Below are 19,305 nucleotides of genomic sequence, written 5' to 3'. Positions count from 1 at the left end.
ATCTTTCAGGTACCCCCCCATTTTCCTGGTACCCCCCCCCCCCCCATCTTTCTGGTACCCCCCCCCCCCATCTTCTCGTGTCCCTCCCCACACGAATTGCTCTGTCCCCACGTTTTCCTCCTCACGTCTCCCCCTCATCTTCCTCCCGTGGGGTGTCCCCCCCCCATCTTCTCGCTGTCCCTCCCCCCATTTTTTCCGTGTCCCCCCTCCCCCCCATCCATGGGATTTTCCCGCCATCTCCTCGCTGTCCTCCCCATCCTATGCGGGTGGCCGCCATTCCTGTCCCCTCCCCAGTGATGTCCCTGTCCCCTCGGCGATGTCCCCGTCGCCTCCCCCTCCCCGTTCCGGTGTCCCTCCCCCGGTTCTCCCCCTCTCCCGGGAAGGGGGCGGGGCCTGGCGGCGGCCCCGGGCGCGCGGGAGGGGCGTGGCCTGCGCGTTCATGCCCTTATATGGCCACGGCGCGGGAGCGCGTCACGGAGGGGGCGGGGACAAAGGGATGACATCACCGGGGGGTCGCGCGTGGGCTCCGGCGCGGGTCGCGTCGGGTCACGGATGTTGGTGACCCCCCCCCCTGTCCGCACGTGGCGTCCCCCTTTGTCCCCCTGCCACACCCGCCCCGTGTCCCCCCATGTCCCCCTACCACGCCCCCATGTCCCCTTGCCACACCCACCCCTTGTCCCCCCATTACGTCCCTCCATGTCCCCTCGTGTCCCCCTGTCATGCCCACCCCATGTCCCCCTGTGTCCCCCTGCCACGCCCCCCATGTCCCCCCATGTCCCTTTTGTCCCCTGCCACACCCAACCCATGTCCCCCTGTCATGCCCACCCCATGTCTCCCCATGTCCCCTCGTGTCCCCCTGCCACACCCACCCCATGTCCCCACATTATGTCCCTCCATGTCCCCCTGAAATGCCCTCTCATGTCCCCCCATGTCCCCCTGTTATGTCCCCTCGTGTCCCCCTGCCACACCCACCCCATGTCCCCACATTATGTCCCTCCATGTCCCCCTGAAATGCCCTCTCATGTCCCCTCGTGTCCCCCTGCCACACCCACGCCATGTCCCCCCATGTCCCCTTTATGTTCCTCCTGTGTCCCCTGCCATGCCCACCCCATGTCCCCCCCCATGTCACCCATCTCTTCCTCCTGTGTCCCCCCTGCCACACCCACCCCATGTCCCCTCGTGTCCCCTTTGTCCCCTGCCACACCCACCTCACGTCCCCCATTAGTTCCTCCCGTGTCCCCTTGCCCCGCCCACTTCATGTCCCCCCATATTCCCCTCGTGTCCCCCAGTCACATCCACCCCTGTCCCTCAGGGTCCCCCCATCATGTCCCCTGCCGTGTCCCCCCCGTGTCCCCCTGCCTGCTGCCCGTTGTCCCCCGGCCCTGCCCGCATCACACCGTGCCCCTGCTCTGCCCGTGTGTGCCCCTCATCCTGTCCTGTGTCCCTGAGTGTGTCCCCAAGGTCCCCTCCCCTTCCACCCCCCCCGTCCCCAAATCACCCCCTGTGTCCCCTGGCTGTGCCCCAGTGTGCCAAGGTCCCTTGGCACAGTCCTGCTCCTGCTCTGTGTCACCCTGGGCCACCTCTCTGTGGGTCCTACCCCCTGTGTCACCCCTAAATCTCTTCCTTTGTCACCCCTAGGTCCTGTCCCTGTGTCACCCCTAACCCCACCCCTGTTCCTGCACCTCTCTGTCCCCCCCATGTCACCCCAGTCCCATGGGTCACCCATGTGTCACTCCCTGCCCTGCGTGTCCCCCACCCATGTCCCCAAAGCCACAGGAAACGCCACCCAAAGTCCCCAGGGGACACCCACAGCCCTTAGAGGGTTAAAGCCACCCCACCCTGTGGCGCCCATGGGTGCGGGAGGGACCCAGGGAGGGCAGGGGGACACTTCTGGGCTGGTCCACAGTGTGACAATGCCATCCCAGCCAGGCTCTGGTGGCACCAGAGAGTGACAGTGCCATCCCTGCTGAGCTCTGGAGTGTGACAGTGCCATCCCAGACAAGCCCTGGTGGCACCAGAGAGTGACAGTGCCATCCCTGCTGAGCTCTGGTGACACCAGAGAGTGACAGTGCCATCCCAGCCGGGCTCTGGTGGCACCAGAGAGTGACAGTGCCATCCCTGCCGAGCTCTGGAGTGTGACAGTGCCATCCCAGACAAGCCCTGGTGGCAAAACAGAGTGACAGTGCCATCCCAGCCGAGCTCTGGAATGTGACAGTGCCATCCCAGACAAGCTGTGGTGGCACCAGAGAGTGACGGTGCCATCCCTGCTGAGCTCTGGTGGCACCAGAGAGTGACAGTGCCATCCTAGCCAAGCTGTGGTGGCACCAGAGAGTGACAGTGCCATCCCAGCTGAGCTCTGGAGTGTGACAGTGCCATCCCAGCCGAGCCCTGGTGGCAGAACAGAGTGACAGTGCCATCCCAGACAAGCTGTGGTGGCACCACAGTGTGACAGTGCCATCCCAGCCAAGCTCTGGAGTGTGGCAGTGCCATTCCTGCTGAGCTGTGGTGACACCACAGCGTGACAGTGCCATCCCAGTGGTGGCACCCCAGCCGAGGCGGGCACGGCGGGTGCTGAGCTGGGTGCTGAGGTGGGTGGGGTGACGGGGACACTGCAGCGGTGGCCCTGTCACCGTTCTGGAGGCGGCCGGTGGCCTCGAGCCCGGGCTCTGTTTGTTGTTTTGGTGGCGCTCGCCATGGCGACGGGAGCGGTGCCAGCGCCACCGGCTGTGCCGGCGCCACCGGGGACATTGCGGCCGCTCCGGAGGCCACGTCCTCCCCCCGAGCCTCCGCTGTCCCCCTGCCACCACAGCCAGGCCCTGCTTGTCCCCATCATCGTCACAGCAGGGTCCTGGCACCCACCAGTGCCACTGTGGGGATTGTCCCCATCACTGCCACCATCAGAGGTTTTGTCACCACAGCAGTGCCCCCACCTAAATCTTCAGGGGGTTGTGCCCAGCCTGTCCCCATGATGGTCACTCTGTCCCTGCCACTGCAGCCATGCTGTCCCCACTGTCCCTGTGTCCCCCTTGTCCCCACTGCATCCTCATGTCAGCCACCACAGCCACACTGTCCCCACAGAGCCCTGTCACACTGTGTCACTGCAGCAGCCACCCCATCGTCACCTCAGCCACCACAGTCACCCTGTGTGGCACTGCCACCACAGCCACACTGTCCCCACAGAGCCCTGTCACACTGTGTCACTACAGCAGCCACCCCATCGTCACCTCAGCCACCACAGTCACCCTGTCCCACTGTCCCCTCCACTGTCACCACTGTGTCACTACAACAGCCACCCCATTGTCACCTCAGCCACCACAGCCACCGCCGTGTGTGACACTGATCGCCTCAGTGACCCCATCCTGACCTCTGCCACCACAGCCACTCTGTCCTTGTCACAATCCCTGCCACCGTGGTCACCCTGTCCCCAGCACAGCCACTCCATCCTCACATTGGCCCCCAGAGCCACCCTGTCCCCATGCAGCCCCCGTGTCCCTCTGCCACCACAGCCACTCTGTCACCACCATGATCACCCTGTCCCCACCATGGCCACCATGTCCCCACCATGACCACCATGTCCCCACCATGATCACCCTGTCCCCACCATGGCCACCATGTCCCCACCACAGCCACCCTGTCCCCACCACAGCCACTCTGTCCCCACCATGATCACCCTGTCCCCACCACAGCCACCCTGTCCCCTTCCTGACCGCCCTGTCCCCACCACAGCCACCCTGTCCCCTTCCTGACCGCCCTGTCCCCACCACGGCCACCCTGTCCCCACCATAATCACCCTGTCCCCTTCCTGACCGCCCTGTCCCCACCACAGCCACTCTGTCCCCACCATGATCACCCTGTCCCCACCATAATCACCCTGTCCCCTTCCTGACCGCCCTGTCCCCACCATGACCACCCTGTCCCCACCACAGCCACTCTGTCCCCACCATGATCACCCTGTCCCCACCATGATCACCCTGTCCCCACCATAATCACCCTGTCCCCTTCCTGACCGCCCTGTCCCCACCATGATCACCCTGTCCCCTTCCTGACCGCCCTGTCCCCACCATGACCACCCTGTCCCCACCACAGCCACTCTGTCCCCACCACAGCCACTCTGTCCCCACCATGACCACTCTGTCCCCACCACGGCCATCCTGTCACGCTGTCCCCGTGCCCCCCCGTGTCCCCGTGGCGGGGCGGGGCTGCCCCGGGGCGCGGCGCGGGCTCGGTCCCAGCCCCGGCCCTGGCGGATCCCGCCCCGGGGGCGGGCGGTGCCGGGCGGTGCCGGTGACATCAGCCGTGAAAAGGGCGCGGGCGGCGGCATCCGGCACTGCCGCCCCGGGAGCGCGGGACCGGCGCCGCAGGTAGGGAGGGGCTGGCACCGGGCACCGGGCGCAGGTGGGCACGTGATGGATGGGGATGGCACCGGGAGCGGCGCGGGCAGCGGGAGGGAGATGCGGACCGGGAGAACGAAAGAGGCGGAGATGGGCACCGGCCGCTCGGTGCTCGGGGCGCGCCCGGTGTCCCCCGGGGTGTCCCCGCTGCCCGTCCCGGTAGCGGTTGCGGCCGGACCGCGCCCGCGGAGCCGCCGGGACACGCGGCCGCGCCCGGGAAACGGGACCGGGGTGCGGCTTCCGGCCCCGCCGTGCGGGGAGCCCCGGGGCGCGCCCGTCGGGCTGGCTCCGGTCCCCTCCCCGCCGCCGCCGGTGTCCCCCGGTGTCCCCTCCCGCTGCTCCCGGGGGGCTCTGGGCACCCCAGGGTGCTCCATCCCTGGGTGCGGCCGCTCCCTGCTGTCCCCGGGGTGTGTCGGGGTCCCCAGGGTGGCCCCGTGCGGGTTGGGGTCCCCTCCCTGTTGGCACTGGAGGGTCTTGGGGGGTCCCCAGCGTGGCTCGGTCCCAGCGGGGCTGGGTACAGCGCTTTCGCTGCCAGCGCTAGGAGAGAGCTCGGGGTGCCCAGGCTGTCCCTGGGGACCCCCGGGTGGCTGCCCCATAACCGGGACCCTCTGTGCCCCCACGATGGCCGGAGGGTCCCCAGCCCAGCCGGCTTGGGCGCAGTTTCTCCCCCCGCGGAGTCCGGAGGTCGCCGGGGCAGCGGGGCTGGGTCCGGGTGTGTCCCCATCCCGCCTGGGCAAGCTCCGGCTGGGTCGGGAAATGATCCCAGTTCCAGCTCCTCTTTGTTTCCCAACGCCTTGGCCCCCGGCCGGCCGCTCCCCACGCCGCTCCCCGCGGGGTCCCCGTGCCCCGCGCCTGGCACCGGAGACCCCCACGGTGCCCCAAAGCTTTGGCTCCGGGGGCACACCCGGCTGGGCTCGGTTTTCCTTCACGTCCTGGGGCTGCTCCTGGTGATGGGACCCCCGAGCTGGGTGTGTGGCAGGGGTGAGCTCAGCCTGGCACCCCCGACGTGGGCTGGGCAGCGACTGCCACATGTGCCCGGCTGGCACAGGAACACCGGGCACGCAGGACTGCCTGCACGTGTTCTGGCTTCTCGGTGCCCCCCAAATGCCAGCGGCGCAGGACAGGGTGTGGGGGCAATGGAGGGGTGGGCAGCCTCATGTGCCCACCACGGCACTGGTGGGCAGAGGGCACAGAGAGACCCCGGGGGCTTGGGCAGTACGGGCAGGGCCGCCCTGCTCATGTTCCCCGTGGGCATTATCTCCAGCATGGGTGGCACCGCTCCAGCGGCACCTTGGCACAGCACCTGGCCAGGGTGGGGTCTGGCTGCCCCGCCGGGGTGGGGACACCGCCGCCATCAGCCCTGGCCCCACGCTCCTGTGCCAGTCCCGGATCTGGCGCCGGGCCCGAGCAAACGGGCGAGATCTGCAAACAAGCTCCGACCGGCCCCCGGTGCCTGCCAAGCCTGTGCGGGGCCGGGCAGCGGGATGGGGATGCTCAGGGTGGCACAGAGGGTGCTGCCCACCCTGCTGGCCCTTGGGTGGGCACAGAGCCAGCGCCTGCGCCCGGCCAGCTGGGCAGGAAGAGGGCAGAGCCTGGGCAGCGCCTGGCATGGGTGATAAGGCTCCACACCAGGATGGGGCTCACGGGGTGGGTGCCCCGGTGCCAGCAGAGCCACCGATGGGTGCCATCCCCGCAGACCCCCCTGCCGTCAGCATGGCAAACCGGGGCCCCTCGTACGGGCTGAGCCGGGAGGTGCAGCAGAAGATCGACCGGCAGTACGACCCCGAGCTGGAGCAGGTGCTGGTGCGCTGGATCCTGGCGCAGTGCGGCGGCGACGGCGGCAGCGCGGTGGCACAGCCGGCGCCCGGCAGGGACGGCTTCCAGCAGTGGCTGAAGGATGGCACAGTGAGTAGCCCTGGGGACAGCAGGGCGGGGAGTGTGCCACGCACCTGAGCCAAACCCTAACCCCGTACCTGTCCCTGTCCCTGTCCCTGCCTGCAGGTGCTGTGCCGGCTCATCAACAGCCTCCACCCGCGGGGACAGGCGCCCGTGGCCAAGATCCAGGCGTCGGCCATGGCCTTCAAGCAGATGGAGCAGATCTCGCAGTTCCTGCAGGCGGCCGAGCGCTACGGCATCGCCGCCACCGACATCTTCCAGACCGTGGATCTCTGGGAGGGTGAGTGACCCGGAGGCCGTGGGGTGGGGATGGGGATGGAGATGGAGACAGAGCTGAGCCTGCTGTGGATCCTCCAGGGAAGAACATGGCGTGCGTGCAGAGGACCCTGATGAACCTGGGCAGCCTGGCCGTGGCCAAGGGTGACGGGCTCTTCGTGGGAGACCCCAACTGGTTCCCCAAGTAGGTGCTGGGGGGTGCTGGAGGGGCAGGAGGCCGGGCTGGGGGGGTCCTTTGGGGGTGCTGACGCCCGCTGTGCCCGCAGGAAGTCGCAGGAGAACCGGCGCGTCTTCTCCGAGGACAAGCTGAAGGAGGGGCAGAGCGTCATCGGGCTGCAGATGGGCACCAACCGGGGCGCCTCGCAGGCTGGCATGACGGGCTACGGGATGCCCCGCCAGATCCTCTGAGCCCCTCCGGACCCCCCCAGGCCTCTGCGTGCCAGGGGGCCCCCCCAAAACTGCCTTAACCCCCGCCTTGGACCAGCCGGGTGCCCCCCGGCCCCAGTTTTGTCAGGACCAAAGTAATTTTTTATTATTATTATTAGGCTGGGTGGGTGCTGTGCCCACCCCACCGCCCCGCAGTGCCTTGGGGGCTGCTGGAGGGCCCCCCCAGCGTGTTGGGGAGCAACCCCTGTGCCCCAATAAACGGATCCACTTCTTTCCAGGCTTGGATGGTCGTGATTTGGGGCTGGGGGAGGGCAGGGGGGTCCTGCTGGGTTACAAGGGGGGGATCCCGGTTTGGGGGTGCAGAGACCCCATGGCCGCGTGGAGGGGCGGGGCCACGACAATGGGGGCGGGGTCAGCAGGGACTGGGCGGGGCTAGAGCAAAGGGGCGGGGCTAGAGCAAAGGGGCGGGGCTGAGTTGACGCTGCATCGCAGCGCCCCCTGCTGGCCGGGAGCGCTCCTTGCATCGCCCCCTGCTGGCCACAGTTATAACTGCACCAAATATGAAAAACCAGATTTTTTCCCCCTCTGGTTTTGTGTTGTTTGTTCTGTTTCTTTTCTACTACAGAGCTGTTATGCCCTTTTCTACATTTCCCCCCGTATTTTTGAAGTTCTAATAATTTGGAGCACGGGGTCTTCTTTTCCGTTCCTGCCTTCCTTGGCAGATATTTGTCTCTCAAAGCAAGACACAGAGGACGGAAAGAATTCCATTCCCATTTCTTGGGGGCAGTTGAGAGGTGGCCCCCAGGAGTCCAAAGGTAGCCAAAACCCTTTTGTTTGGGAGCAATCCTCGGATGTTTGTTATTGATAACGAAGGACTGGGCCAATGAGTGAAACTCACCGGCTGTGGCTTGATCAAAATGACCTAAAACCTTCAGAACACAAAATAAATATGAAAGATGGAAAATTCCTGGGTCTCGCCTCCAGTGCCAGGACAAGGAATGGACAAAGTCAGCACAGGAGGAGATAAAACCTGCCAGGGTGAAGGTTTGGCCAAAGGATGAGGCAGAGTTTGGGCGTTGACCTCAAACCAGCAAAATTACAATTAAACGGGTTCTCCTAACCAATTTAATCCCCTAAAATATGGGGAAAAGAGGCATTTCCCTTAATTTAAATCGCTCAAATGATGGGGAAAGGGGGATTTTCTCAATTTGAACCCTTAATAAGGGAAGGCAACAGGGGTTCCCCCTCACTTTAAACCTTAAGATGAGGGAAATAGGGAGTTACCCGAAATTCAAACCCAAAAAATGACATCGCCAAAGGATGATGATGACGATGATAGAACCGCATAAAATTGAAGTAAAGCACCCAAAATAAGCACTGTAATTCAGAATATCAAACAGCAGGTGGCAATGCTACTCCACGGAAAACATAAAGGACAAAAAATTCCAAGAAATTATGAGTGACTCTGAAAACCAGAGTTCACTCCTTAGAATTTTAAAAGTTTAATGATAGGAGAAAAAGAGGACAATATTTTTGGATTTTCAGCGCTGGGGTGCTTTTATGGAACTGCAAAAGAGCACCTAAAAAGCTTTAAATAATTTTCTCTATATAGAGTAAAATTGCTGGGATTACATGCCATCGGTGCATGGCCTTACACTGGTTTTTTCGGTTACACAGAAGTCTTTTCACATTTTATTTTCTATATAATATATATTATAGTGTTATTTATAATATATATCATACATGATATATATTATACAATATATATCATGTAATATAATGTAATGTAATAAATATAATATAATAAATATAGTATAATATAGTATAATATAGTATAATATAGTATAATATAATATAATATAATATAATATAATATAATATAATATAATATAATATAATATAATATAATATAATATAATATAATATATAGTATATCATATAATACAAAATATATTATAGTATATTATATAATATATAATATATTATATAATATATAATAGTATATTATATATTATATATTGTATATTATTATAATATATAATATATAATATATTACATATTACATATTACATATTATATAATATATATATTATGCATTCTGTATCATAAATTATACATATATTATTATATATTATACCATATTATTCTCAATTATAACATATAATTATATATTATTATATATAATCCCTTTTAGTCCTTACTAAACATTTACAAATTTTAAAGAGTGAGCCATGCCTCTCACGCAGTTTGACCAAAAAACTGAATTTTGGGTACATAAGAGGGGGAAAAATGCTCCCCCAGCATTGGGAGGGGGAATGAAGAGACCCCTGAGGGGAATCGATGCCCCCAGTGCCCCCTCAGTGCCCCCCAGTGCCCCCAGTGTCACAGCACGCTCTCGTAGTCACGGGGGTCCCGCTGTCCCTTCTGGGGTCCCGACAGCTCCGCGTTGGTCACTTGTGGGTCCCGAGGTGGGGCAGGGCGGGGGGGCACCTGTGGTGGCCCTGAGAGTGGCACCGGTTGTGGGGACCTGGGTGGGGGTGACATTTGTGGGTGTCCCTGTGTCCCCCTGTAGTCACCCCCTGCCCACTCGGTGCTCATGGTGTGGGTGGTGAGCACAGCTCCCTCCTCCGGGGGGGGTCCTGTGGGGATTAGAGGGGTCTGGGGGTGGCTGGGGAGGGGGAAAGGGGAGTCCCAGCCCGAGCCCCCCACTCACCTCTCCTGGAGATTCCTCATGGCTGCAAGGGAAAGGGGAGAGGGTGACCGAGGGGACACCGGGACCCCTGAACCTTCCTGGGACCTCGGCAGCCCCAACCACCCACGGGACCCCCAAATCCCCACTGCAGCCCCGATTCCCAATGGACCCTGACTCCCCCAGACACTCAGAGCACCCCTGAACCCCCAGAACTTCTGCATCCCCTCAGTGCCCCCAGCCCCCCTGGTGCCCCCAACCCTCTGAGCCCCCGAACCCCAAGCCTGGCAGGGACGGGCACCCCAAAACTCCCCCAGGACCCCAGAAAGATCCCACAGCAACAATCCCCACACAGAGCGCTCTGCTTTTCAACCCCCGTGTTCTCGGAGGCGCGTCCAAATCCCGGCGGCCAAACCAGGTGCCAACATTCAAATCTGAGCGCCCATTGGTTTGACCACGGCTTCCCAGTAAATTTACACATCCCTCCAGGAGCTCCCCAAACGCCCCAGGAGCTCCACCCCGATGTTCCTCAAAGGCCACCCAGAGATGACCCTGGAGCCCAACCAAGACCCTCCAAATTCACCCCAAATCCCTCAGGATGCCCAGCCGAGGTCACTGCAGGCTCAGGGTCCCCCAGCTCAGGGATCCTGGGTGCTGCTGGTCTCTGACCCCACTCTGGGGGCTCCCCCTCACTCCAGGACCCCCAACACCCCCTCCAGTGTCACCCACCCCGGCGGTGCCACCAGTGACAGCCCCCGATGACAGCCAGGAGCAGGAGCAGGAACAGGAGGGTCCTGCCGACATTCACAGCCACTGCTGGGGACAGAGGGGACACACTGAGGTGACCCTGAACCATGGAGGTCAGTAACACCCCGGTGACCCTGTGTGACCCCACCTGTGACCCAGGGTGAGCCAGGTGTCACCTCCAGGGCCAGCTCAGGGCTGGTTGCCTGGAACACGCGGTGCCCGTCCTGTCCCAGCTGGTTGGTGGCCACGCACTGCCAGGTGCCCGAATGTCCCACAGTGATGTCCCTGAGCTCCAGGAGGGGACCCCGGGCCACCTCCTGCCCGTTGTGCAGCCAGGTGAAGGTGACAGGGGCTGAGCCCACCTGCACCGAGCAGCGCAGGGTCACGTTGTCACCTGTGTGCACCTGCTGTGCCAGGGGACCGGGGGTGATGGTGGCATTGGCCACGGGCACTGTGGGGACACAGGACAGAGGGTGATGGTGGCATTGGCCACGGGCACTGCGGGGACACAGGACAGAGGGCGATGGTGGCATTGGCCACGGGCACTGCAGGGACACAGGACAGAGGGTGATGGTGGCATTGGCCACGGGCACTGCGGGGACACAGGACAGAGGGTGATGGTGGCATTGGCCATGGGGACACAGACAGAGCTGAGGGCACAAGGAGGGGCTGGCAGCCGGTGTGGGGGCATAGGGACAATGGGGATGGGTGTGATGGGCGATGTCAGAGATGGAGTCACACCAAGGAGGGGCGAGGGGACACAGGGCAGAGGTGGGGGGACACAAGGAACGTGTCAAGGGGACATGGAGGTCCCCAGGCAGGGGATTGGGGAGGGATGTGAGGGCTCCCCGTGCCCATTCCTGCACTCACTGGGCACCGTCACCGTGACGCTGAGCCGGGCGCTGCTCTTCCGCACGGCCCCACTCTGGGACTGCGCCTCACAGCTGTAATTCCCCAAGTGGGAGACCCCCACGGCGGGCAGCAGCAGCTGCGGGGACCCCTGCGGGCCCCCCAGAACCCGCGCATCCTGATAGAACAGGTACAGGAGGGGGGCTGGGGGCCGCAGGGGGCTGGGGGTGCTGCGGCAGCTGAGATTCAGGGGGGACCCCACGGTGAGCTCGGGGGGACCCTCCAGCACCAGCACCGGGACCGAGAAGAGCTCTGGAAGGAGAGGGGAGGGGATTTGTGAGCCTGAGTCCCTGGGGAGGGGCTGTGGGGGTGTCGGGCTGTGGGGGGCTCACCGTGCACTGTCACTGTCACCGGCGCTGACTCCTTCCACTCCCAGTGTTCCACCCAGCCCCTGCAGCTGTAGCGGCCGCTGTGGCTCAGCTGCAGAGGGGACAGGGACAGCTCTGTGCCATCAGGGAGCCTCATCAGTTCTGTCCCCTCGTGGTAGAAGGACACCGAGGTGACCTTGCTGTTCAGCCAGCCCCGGCAGCGCAGTGTCACCGTGTCCCCCTCCAGCAGCACCCGCACCGGCACCTGCAGCACCAGATCATCTGGGGACAGAGGGGACCTGTCACACCTGATGGCACCAGAACCCCCCATTGGAGGGTCCAGCGCACCAGGTGTCCCCAATTCCAGCACTGGGATGCCCTGGGATGTCCCCAGGGCAGGGGACAGGCTCTGGTCACACAGGAGGTGACCCACGGAGCGGAGCCCACCCAGAGCCCTCGGGGTCCCTGCAGGTGCCAGCCTGGGGACACCCAAACCCTGCTCACCGTTTGAGACAGTCACAGTGGGGCTAAGCCCCGTGTCAGGTCTGTAACACATGTAGGTGCCTCTCTCGGTGACATTGAGACGTGCACGTCCCTCCTGCCCCCAGCGCTTCCCGTCCTTGTACCAGATGGTGCCACCGGCGGTCCCCGAGCCCTGGCAGGTCAGTGTCACCCGGTCCCACAGCACTGGTGGTGTCCATGGGGGCTCCACCAGGAGCCGGGTGGTCTGGGCACCTGCTGGTGACAGGGGACACCAGCCTGCCAGGGCCACCATGGGGCTGGGGACAGCGGGATGGGACCATGACATCACCTGAGGACTCACCAGCGAGGCCGAGGGTCTGGGCTGGAAGGGAGAAGGGACAGGGCTGGGTGGGGGTGGCACCATGGGGACAGCAGCTTGGGGACACGGGGTGTGGGGCTGCTCGATGTCCCCAAGCTGTCCCCGTGGGGTCAGCAGTTCTTGTAAGAAACTGTGTCTGGGTGGTCCCCAAAAGATTTGGTGAGGCCAGGGGGACATGTCCGTGTCACAGGCACCCGTGCACCACATTTCTGTGGCATGGACACCTTGGGAACGGGCACACAGAGGCCACCCTGGGCTGAGGGTGGGGACACTGTGGATACCCCGGGCACAAGGACAGCACAGACACAGCCCATGCTGGCCCAGGTCACCCCCACCAGCTCATGATCCCATCCCCATGATCCCATCCCCATGGCCACATCCTCACCGTTCTTGTCCCCTTCTGTCCCTGCATCTCAGTTCCCTTGTCCCCATCCCCAGAGCTCCCTGAGCCCAAAGGTGCCAGTCCCCACACTCCTGTCCCCACATTCCTGTCCCCAAATTCCTGTCCCCAAAACCACCCTACATCCCCAGTCCCACCAAGGTCCACTGTGGGTACCATGGACTGGCACTGCTGGCATTGGGGACCTCAGGGGACCCCACAGCCCCCCTGTGACCCCTCCCCTCCCCATCCCAGGGGTCTTGGCCCCGTGCCCGGGGCACTCACCCCACAGGAGCAGTGCCACCTTCCCGGCCATCCCGGTGTCCCCAGCCATGTGCACTGGCTGTCACCCTCTGCCGGGGCTGGCTGTCCCCTCGCTGGTGGCTTTTCGGATAAAGGGGAAGGGAAAGAGGCCACGTCTCGTCCTCACGTGTTGGTGGCACTTGGTGGGGGCAGGGTGGCCACAAGCACGGGGTCATGGGGATGTGAGCATGGGGACAGGCTGTGGGAAGGGAGGGGACAGTCTGGGGACAAGGCTGGGGGGGACAAGGTGCAATATGGGGTTCCCAGGAGTGGGGGGCTCAGAGGGTTTGGGGACCCGGGCAATGGGTGCCCAGGGGAATGGGGGGTCCCTTGGAATGGGGGTGCCCAGGGCTGGGGGGACTCAGGGATGGCAGTGCCAGGGGAACGTGGGCTCCAGGGATTTGGGGTCAGGGGATGGGGATGCAGGGGAATGGGGGTTCCCATGGGAATGGGGGTTCCCGTGGGAATTGAGGGTCCTGGGACAATCAAGGTTCTGGGGAAAGGAGGATTTCAGGGGATGGAATGGACAGGAGAGGGTTCCCTGGGAATGGGGTGCTGGGCCATGGAGATCCCGGGGAATGGCAGTGCTGGGATGGGGGTCCCAGTGATGGGGGGACACAAGGAATGGGGGTCCCATTTTTGGGGTTCCAGGGGAATGGAGGTGCCAGGTAACAGCAGTGGCTGGGTGGGCCCGTGGGTCTGAGCTCCTTCCCTGGGTATCTCAGATTTTGGGGTGACCCAGGGCCCAGCAAAGCCCCCTTGGGCTGCTCATTTCCTGGGCAGGCATCACTTGAAGGTCCTGGGCAGCTTTGCTTCTGTGCCCTCTCTCACCCTTGAATTTTTCATCTCTTTATTTCTCTTATTTCCTTATTTTCCTCACTTTTGTGCCACGTCCCCTCACCCCCTGCTCCTGACTCAGCAATCCCGGGGAGCACCTGAGCAGGGAACAGGTTTGGGGGCGACAGGGGAGGGGAAAAACAGGGTGTGAGGGGTGCGAGGATGGGTGGGGAGGCTGTGGGGGATGGAGGTGTTGGGCTGTGCTCTCTCAACGCTTTCACTTTCTTTTCCTTGGACAAGAAGGAAGCGGCCGTTTGTGCTGAGAGTCAGATGGGAAAGGGACGGGGTTCTGTCCTGCTGGGGCACATCCAGGGTGTCCTGTCCTGGGAGGATCCTGTCCCAGGGGTGACACATCCTGGCATGGGGGGACCTTTCCCAAGGGCTGGCGGTTCCAGAAATGTCCCAGAACATTCCTGGCCGGGTGCCTGTCCCAGGGGTGGCACATCCTGGGGACCCCTGTCAATGCCAGGCTGGGGCCCAGCCATGGCCCAGCCCCACTGCACAGGGATGGCCATTGCCCAGCCCTGCTCTGCCCAGCCCCAGGGGGCAGCCAGCACCTGAGGGTCCCTCCTGCCCCCTTGGCTTTGATTCTGGCAGCTTTAGAGCTGCTGCAGAGGTGAGAATTCTGTGGGGGAAAAGGCCTGCCTGTGGTTTGCTCAGCACTGCAAGAAGCACAAACCACAAAGAGAGCCCAAGCAGTGGCTCTGTGAGGGCCTTTGATGGTTTCCAGAGCAGGGCTGGCTGGAAATCCCCACTGCAATGGCAGCTGTGGGGATACCAGTCCAGAAATGCAGCAATTGATCATTTGTTCCCCTTGGTAAGGGACAGAGAGAACCAGAAAACTACTGCACAACCCACAACATTCTGCTCAACAACCTCACCTGGACCCTCCTTCTTGAACAAAACCCGCAGCCTTCTGGAACCTCATGGAAAGAATGTTTGGGTTTGGGATGTGTCTGCCAGATATGAGGGAAAAGTGTGGGAATACCGAGCAGGGGCTCTGCTGGCGGCCATGGTGGAACTCTGGGGAGTGACCCTGTGTGGATCCCAGGTGTCCCCAAAGCTGCTCCATCCCTGCCCTCCTCACCTGAGGGAAAAGCTGAGGTTTTGCAGGAATTGTGGTGTAAAGCCACCAGAGGTGCTGCTGTGAACCCGAGACCTGCCTGGGGTCAGGCGCTGCCTTCCTTGCATTTGGGATCACAGAGAGTGGATGCTGGTGTTGTGCAGGGCGTGTGCTTGGCCCCGGGACACTGCTACACTGCCAGTGGGCACTGGGATCCAACCTGCTGCCTTGGCGGCTTCTGCCCGCTGCCGGTGGTGGTGCCGGGAACGATTGGTGCCCGTGAGTTTGCCAAAGGAGCGATTTCCCCTCCTCCCTCCCGTCCGAGGCCGCCATGGCCCCTGAGGGGATGGAGCTGGAGGGGCGCCCCCTGCTGGCCGGGAGTGCTCTCTGCAGCGCCCCCTGCTGGCCGGGAGCGCTCCCTGCAGCGCCCCCTGCTGGCCGCGGTTATAACTGCCACAAAAACCAACAGCGCTGAGTAGGAAGGAAAGTTCTGGGTTTGTGTTGTTTGTTGTGTTCTGGTTTATAAATTTCCCAGTAAAGAGCTGGGATTCCTTTTCCTACAGTTCTGCCTAGAAACCCCATCATCTTTGAGATTAGAAAGAGTTTTTTATATGGGTCTTCTTTCTATTCCAGGAACATTCCCACTTTCCTTGGCAGGCATTTCTCGTTTAAAGGAGTTGCCAGTTTCTGGGTTCCAGCGTGGATGGGACAGACACCCCAAATGAAGACACGGTCAGGGACTTGGCCACCTCATGCTCTGCCTTTTAAGCCGCTTGGGCCGCCAAGGGCCCTCTCCCCAGATGGCACTTCTGGTCACCCGACCACTGCAGAGCTGGCTTGGTCAAAGCGTCACGCTGTCCCCAGTGTGCCATGGCTGACACACTGATGGACAGACAGGGCCGTGTCTTGCTAAAAGCAAGGCCTGACCCACCCCTGCCACACACAGCTGTTCCAAAATGTCTCCAGACATCAAACTTTTCCTGTCTCTGACACCCCACCCTGTGCCATGGCATGATCCCAACTGCCCTGGCAATGGGAGAGGCTCCGGAACCCCCACAGGGACTTTGTGTCATCCTGGTGTGGGGAACACGGCAGAGGAGGGGTTTGGGACAGGGGACAACAGAATCCAGAGCCTCCATCAGAGCAAGGAAGATCCAGGGCCCTACCAGGTTCCTCTGGTGGAGGAAATGTGCTGGGGGGGTTATTTGGGGTTTGTTCCTTATTGGGAGCTTTCCCTGGAAATCGTTCCTTGTGTGAGCATTTGGACTCTGAACCTTGTTGCTGTCGCTGTTGGTTTTATTCTCTCTCGTTGCTGTTTCAGGAAATTGTTCTTCTCTCCGCCCTTTGGGATCTTTGTGCCTCCACAAGGAGGTTGAGGAGCAATTTTTTAGTGACAGCACACACACGAGTGGGTGCCCATGGGTGGGGACCCCCAGTGCCCCCCAGTGTCACAGCACATTCCCGTAGATGTCACCGGGTTCCCGCGGTCGCCCCTGGGGTCCCCGCAGCTCCGCGTAGGTCACCTGGGCATCCTGGAGGGTGGTGGCACGGGGGGACGCTGCGAGAGACACGGGCTGTGGGATCCGGGTGGGGTGACACTCGTGGGTGACGTGTCCCTGTGTGTGTCCCCCCTGTACTCACCCCCTGCCCTCTGGGTGACCACGACGTGGGTGTACAGCACCTCTCCCTCCTCTGGGGGGGCCGGGGGATCCGGGGGGGCCCTGAGGGAATAAAGGGGATGTGGGGGAGGGAATGGGAGGTTTTGGGGGTTGGGGTAAAAGGGGAGAATGAGGTTTGAGCCCCCCACTCACCTTTCCTGCTGCTTCCTGGCAGCTGCAGAGGAAAGAAGGGAGGGGTGACTGTGGGGTCCCAAGGGCCCTGAACCCTCTCATGATTCCTGAACCCCCATGGGACCCTCAATTCCCCTCAGGATCCCCAAGAATTTCTGGAGCCCCCCAGAACTCAATGCCCCTGACCAACTCAGCCTCAAGAACCCAAAGCCCAACAGGGACAGAGACCCCCCCCAAACGCCCCCAGGGCCCCTGAAAGAATCCCCAACATCCCTGCAGGACCCTCCAGCACCTCCCCAAACCCTACAGGACCACCAGACAGGGTGACAGTTCTGGGGCTGTGGGTGCTGCCCTATAGCTCCCCAACTTTGTGGGACTCCACAGCTCCCTGGGACCCCCGTCCCCCCATTGTCACCCACCCACACGGTGCCACCAGTGCCAGGCCACGATGACACCCACGAGCAGGAGCAGGAACAAAAGGGCCCCACCGACCCCTGCGGCCACTGCAAGAAACAGAGGGGGACACATCAGGGTCACCCATCACCCCAGGGGGCCTGCACTTCCTGGTGACCCTGAGTGACCCCACCTGTGACCCAGGGTGAGCCAGGTGTCACCTCCAGTGCCAGCTCAGGGCTGGTTGCCCTGAACACGCGGTGCCCGTCCTGTCCCAGCTGGTTGGTGGCCACGCACTGCCAGGTGCCCGAATGTCCCACAGCGATGTCCCTGAGCTCCAGGAGGGGACCCCGGGCCACCTCCTGCCCGTTGTGCAGCCAGGTGAAGGTGACAGGGGCTGAGCCCACCTGCACCGAGCAGCGCAGGGTCACGTTGTCACCTGTGTGCACCTGCTGTGCCAGGGGACCGGGGGTGATGGTGGCATTGGCCACGGGCACTGTGGGGACACAGGACAGAGGGTGATGGTGGCATTGGCCACGGGCACTGCGGGGACACAGGACAGAGGGTGATGGTGGCATTGGCCATGGGGACACAGACAGAGCTGAGGGCACAAGGAGGGGCTGGCAGCCGGTGTGGGGGCATAGGGACAATGGGGATGGGTGTGATGGGCGATGTCAGGGATGGGGTCACACCAAGGAGGGGTGAGGGGACACAGGGCAGAGGTGGGGGGACACAGGGAACGTGTCAAGGGGACATGCAAGTCCCCAGCCAGGGCACCCGGGGGTTCTGAGGGGGCTCCCCGTGCCCATCCCCGCACTCACTGCGCACCGTGACGCTGAGCCGGGCGCTGCTCTTCCGCACGGTCCCACCCTGGGTCTGCGCCTCACAGCTGTAATTCCCCGAGTGGGAGACCCCCACGGCGGGCAGCAGCAGCTGCGGGGACACCTGCGGGCCCCCCACCACCCACCCGTCCCGATAGAACAGGTACAGGAGGGGGGCTGGGGGCCGCAGGGGGCTGGGGGTGCTGCGGCAGCTGAGATTCAGGGGGGACCCCACGGTGAGCTCGGGGGGACCCTCCAGCACCAGCACCGGGACCGAGAAGAGCTCTGGAAGGAGAGGGGAGGGGATTTGTGAGCCTGAGTCCCTGGGGAGGGGCTGTGGGGGTGTCGGGCTGTGGGGGGCTCACCGTGCACTGTCACTGTCACCGGCGCTGACTCCTTCCACTCCCGGTATCCCACCCAGCCCCTGCAGCTGTAGCGGCCGCTGTGGCTCAGCTGCAGAGGGGACAGGGACAGGTCGATGCCAGCGGGGAGCCCCCTCAGTTTTGCCCCCTCTCGGTAGAAGGACACCGAGGTGACCTTGCTTTTCCAAGAGCCCCGGCAGCGCAGTGTCACCGTGTCCCCTTCCAGCAGCGCCCGTGCTGTCACCTGCAGCACCAGATCATCTGGGGACAGAAGGGACCTGTCACACCTGATGGCACCAGAACCCCCCATTGGAGGGTCCAGCGCACCAGGTGTCCCCAATTCCAGCACTGGGATGCCCTGGGATGTCCCCAGGGCAGGGGACAGGCTCTGGTCACACAGGAGGTGACCCACGGAGCGGAGCCCACCCAGAGCGCTCGGGGTCCCTGCAGGTGCCAACCTGGGGACACCCAAACCCTGCTCACCGTTTGAGACAGTCACAGGGCGGCTGCGTCCGGTGTCGGGTCTGTCACACTCATAGGTGCCACTCTCGGTGACATTGAGGCGGTCAGGTCCCTCCTGCCCCCAGCGCTCCCCGTCCTTGTACCAGGTGGTGGCATGGGCAGTCCCCGAGCCCTGGCAGGTCAGTGTCACCCGGTCCCACAGCACCGCCGGCCTCCAGGGGGGCTCCACCAGGAGCTGGGTGGTCTGGGCACCTGCAGGTGACAGGGGACACCAGCCTGCCAGGGCCACCATGGGGCTGGGGACAGCGGGATTGGGCCATGGCATCCCCCGAGGACTCACCAGCAAGGCTGAGGGTCTGGGCTGGAAGGGAGAAGGGACAGGGCTGGGTGGGGGTGGCACTGTGGGGACAGCAGCATGGGGACACGGGGGGTGTTGGGCTGCTTGGTGTCC

General features: G+C 62.4%; 1 protein-coding gene across 1 annotated transcript; it reads left to right on the top strand.

Moving 5' to 3' along the window:
* Positions 1 to 4,279: 4,279 nt before the first annotated feature.
* On the top strand, positions 4,280 to 7,227 carry TAGLN2 (transgelin 2). The gene is made up of 5 exons (XM_059490129.1): positions 4,280 to 4,361; positions 6,088 to 6,296; positions 6,393 to 6,567; positions 6,645 to 6,747; positions 6,830 to 7,227. Exons 2-5 carry the CDS (start codon positions 6,105 to 6,107, stop codon positions 6,969 to 6,971), a joined length of 612 nt encoding a protein of 203 aa, XP_059346112.1. The 5' UTR covers positions 4,280 to 4,361; positions 6,088 to 6,104; the 3' UTR covers positions 6,972 to 7,227.
* The last annotated feature ends 12,078 nt before the right edge of the window (positions 7,228 to 19,305 follow it).

The sequence above is a fragment of the Ammospiza nelsoni genome, chromosome 28 (assembly GCF_027579445.1).
Source record: "Ammospiza nelsoni isolate bAmmNel1 chromosome 28, bAmmNel1.pri, whole genome shotgun sequence".
Classification (NCBI taxonomy): Eukaryota; Metazoa; Chordata; class Aves; order Passeriformes; family Passerellidae; genus Ammospiza; species Ammospiza nelsoni.
The sequence above is the reverse complement of the archived record's forward strand: the minus strand, read 5'-3'. Positions and strand labels throughout refer to the sequence as shown.

What these genes read in the sequence shown, in the direction of transcription:
- TAGLN2 (XM_059490129.1), top strand. Translation starts at nt 6,105, where the DNA reads ATGGCAAACCGGGGCCCCTCGTACGGGCTGAGCCGGGAGGTGCAGCAG. An exon ending in AGTGGCTGAAGGATGGCACA is followed by an intron (nt 6,297 to 6,392) that starts GTGAGTAGCCCT and finishes CCCTGCCTGCAG; the next exon opens with GTGCTGTGCCGGCTCATCAA. An exon ending in GACCGTGGATCTCTGGGAGG is followed by an intron (nt 6,568 to 6,644) that starts GTGAGTGACCCG and finishes TGGATCCTCCAG; the next exon opens with GGAAGAACATGGCGTGCGTG.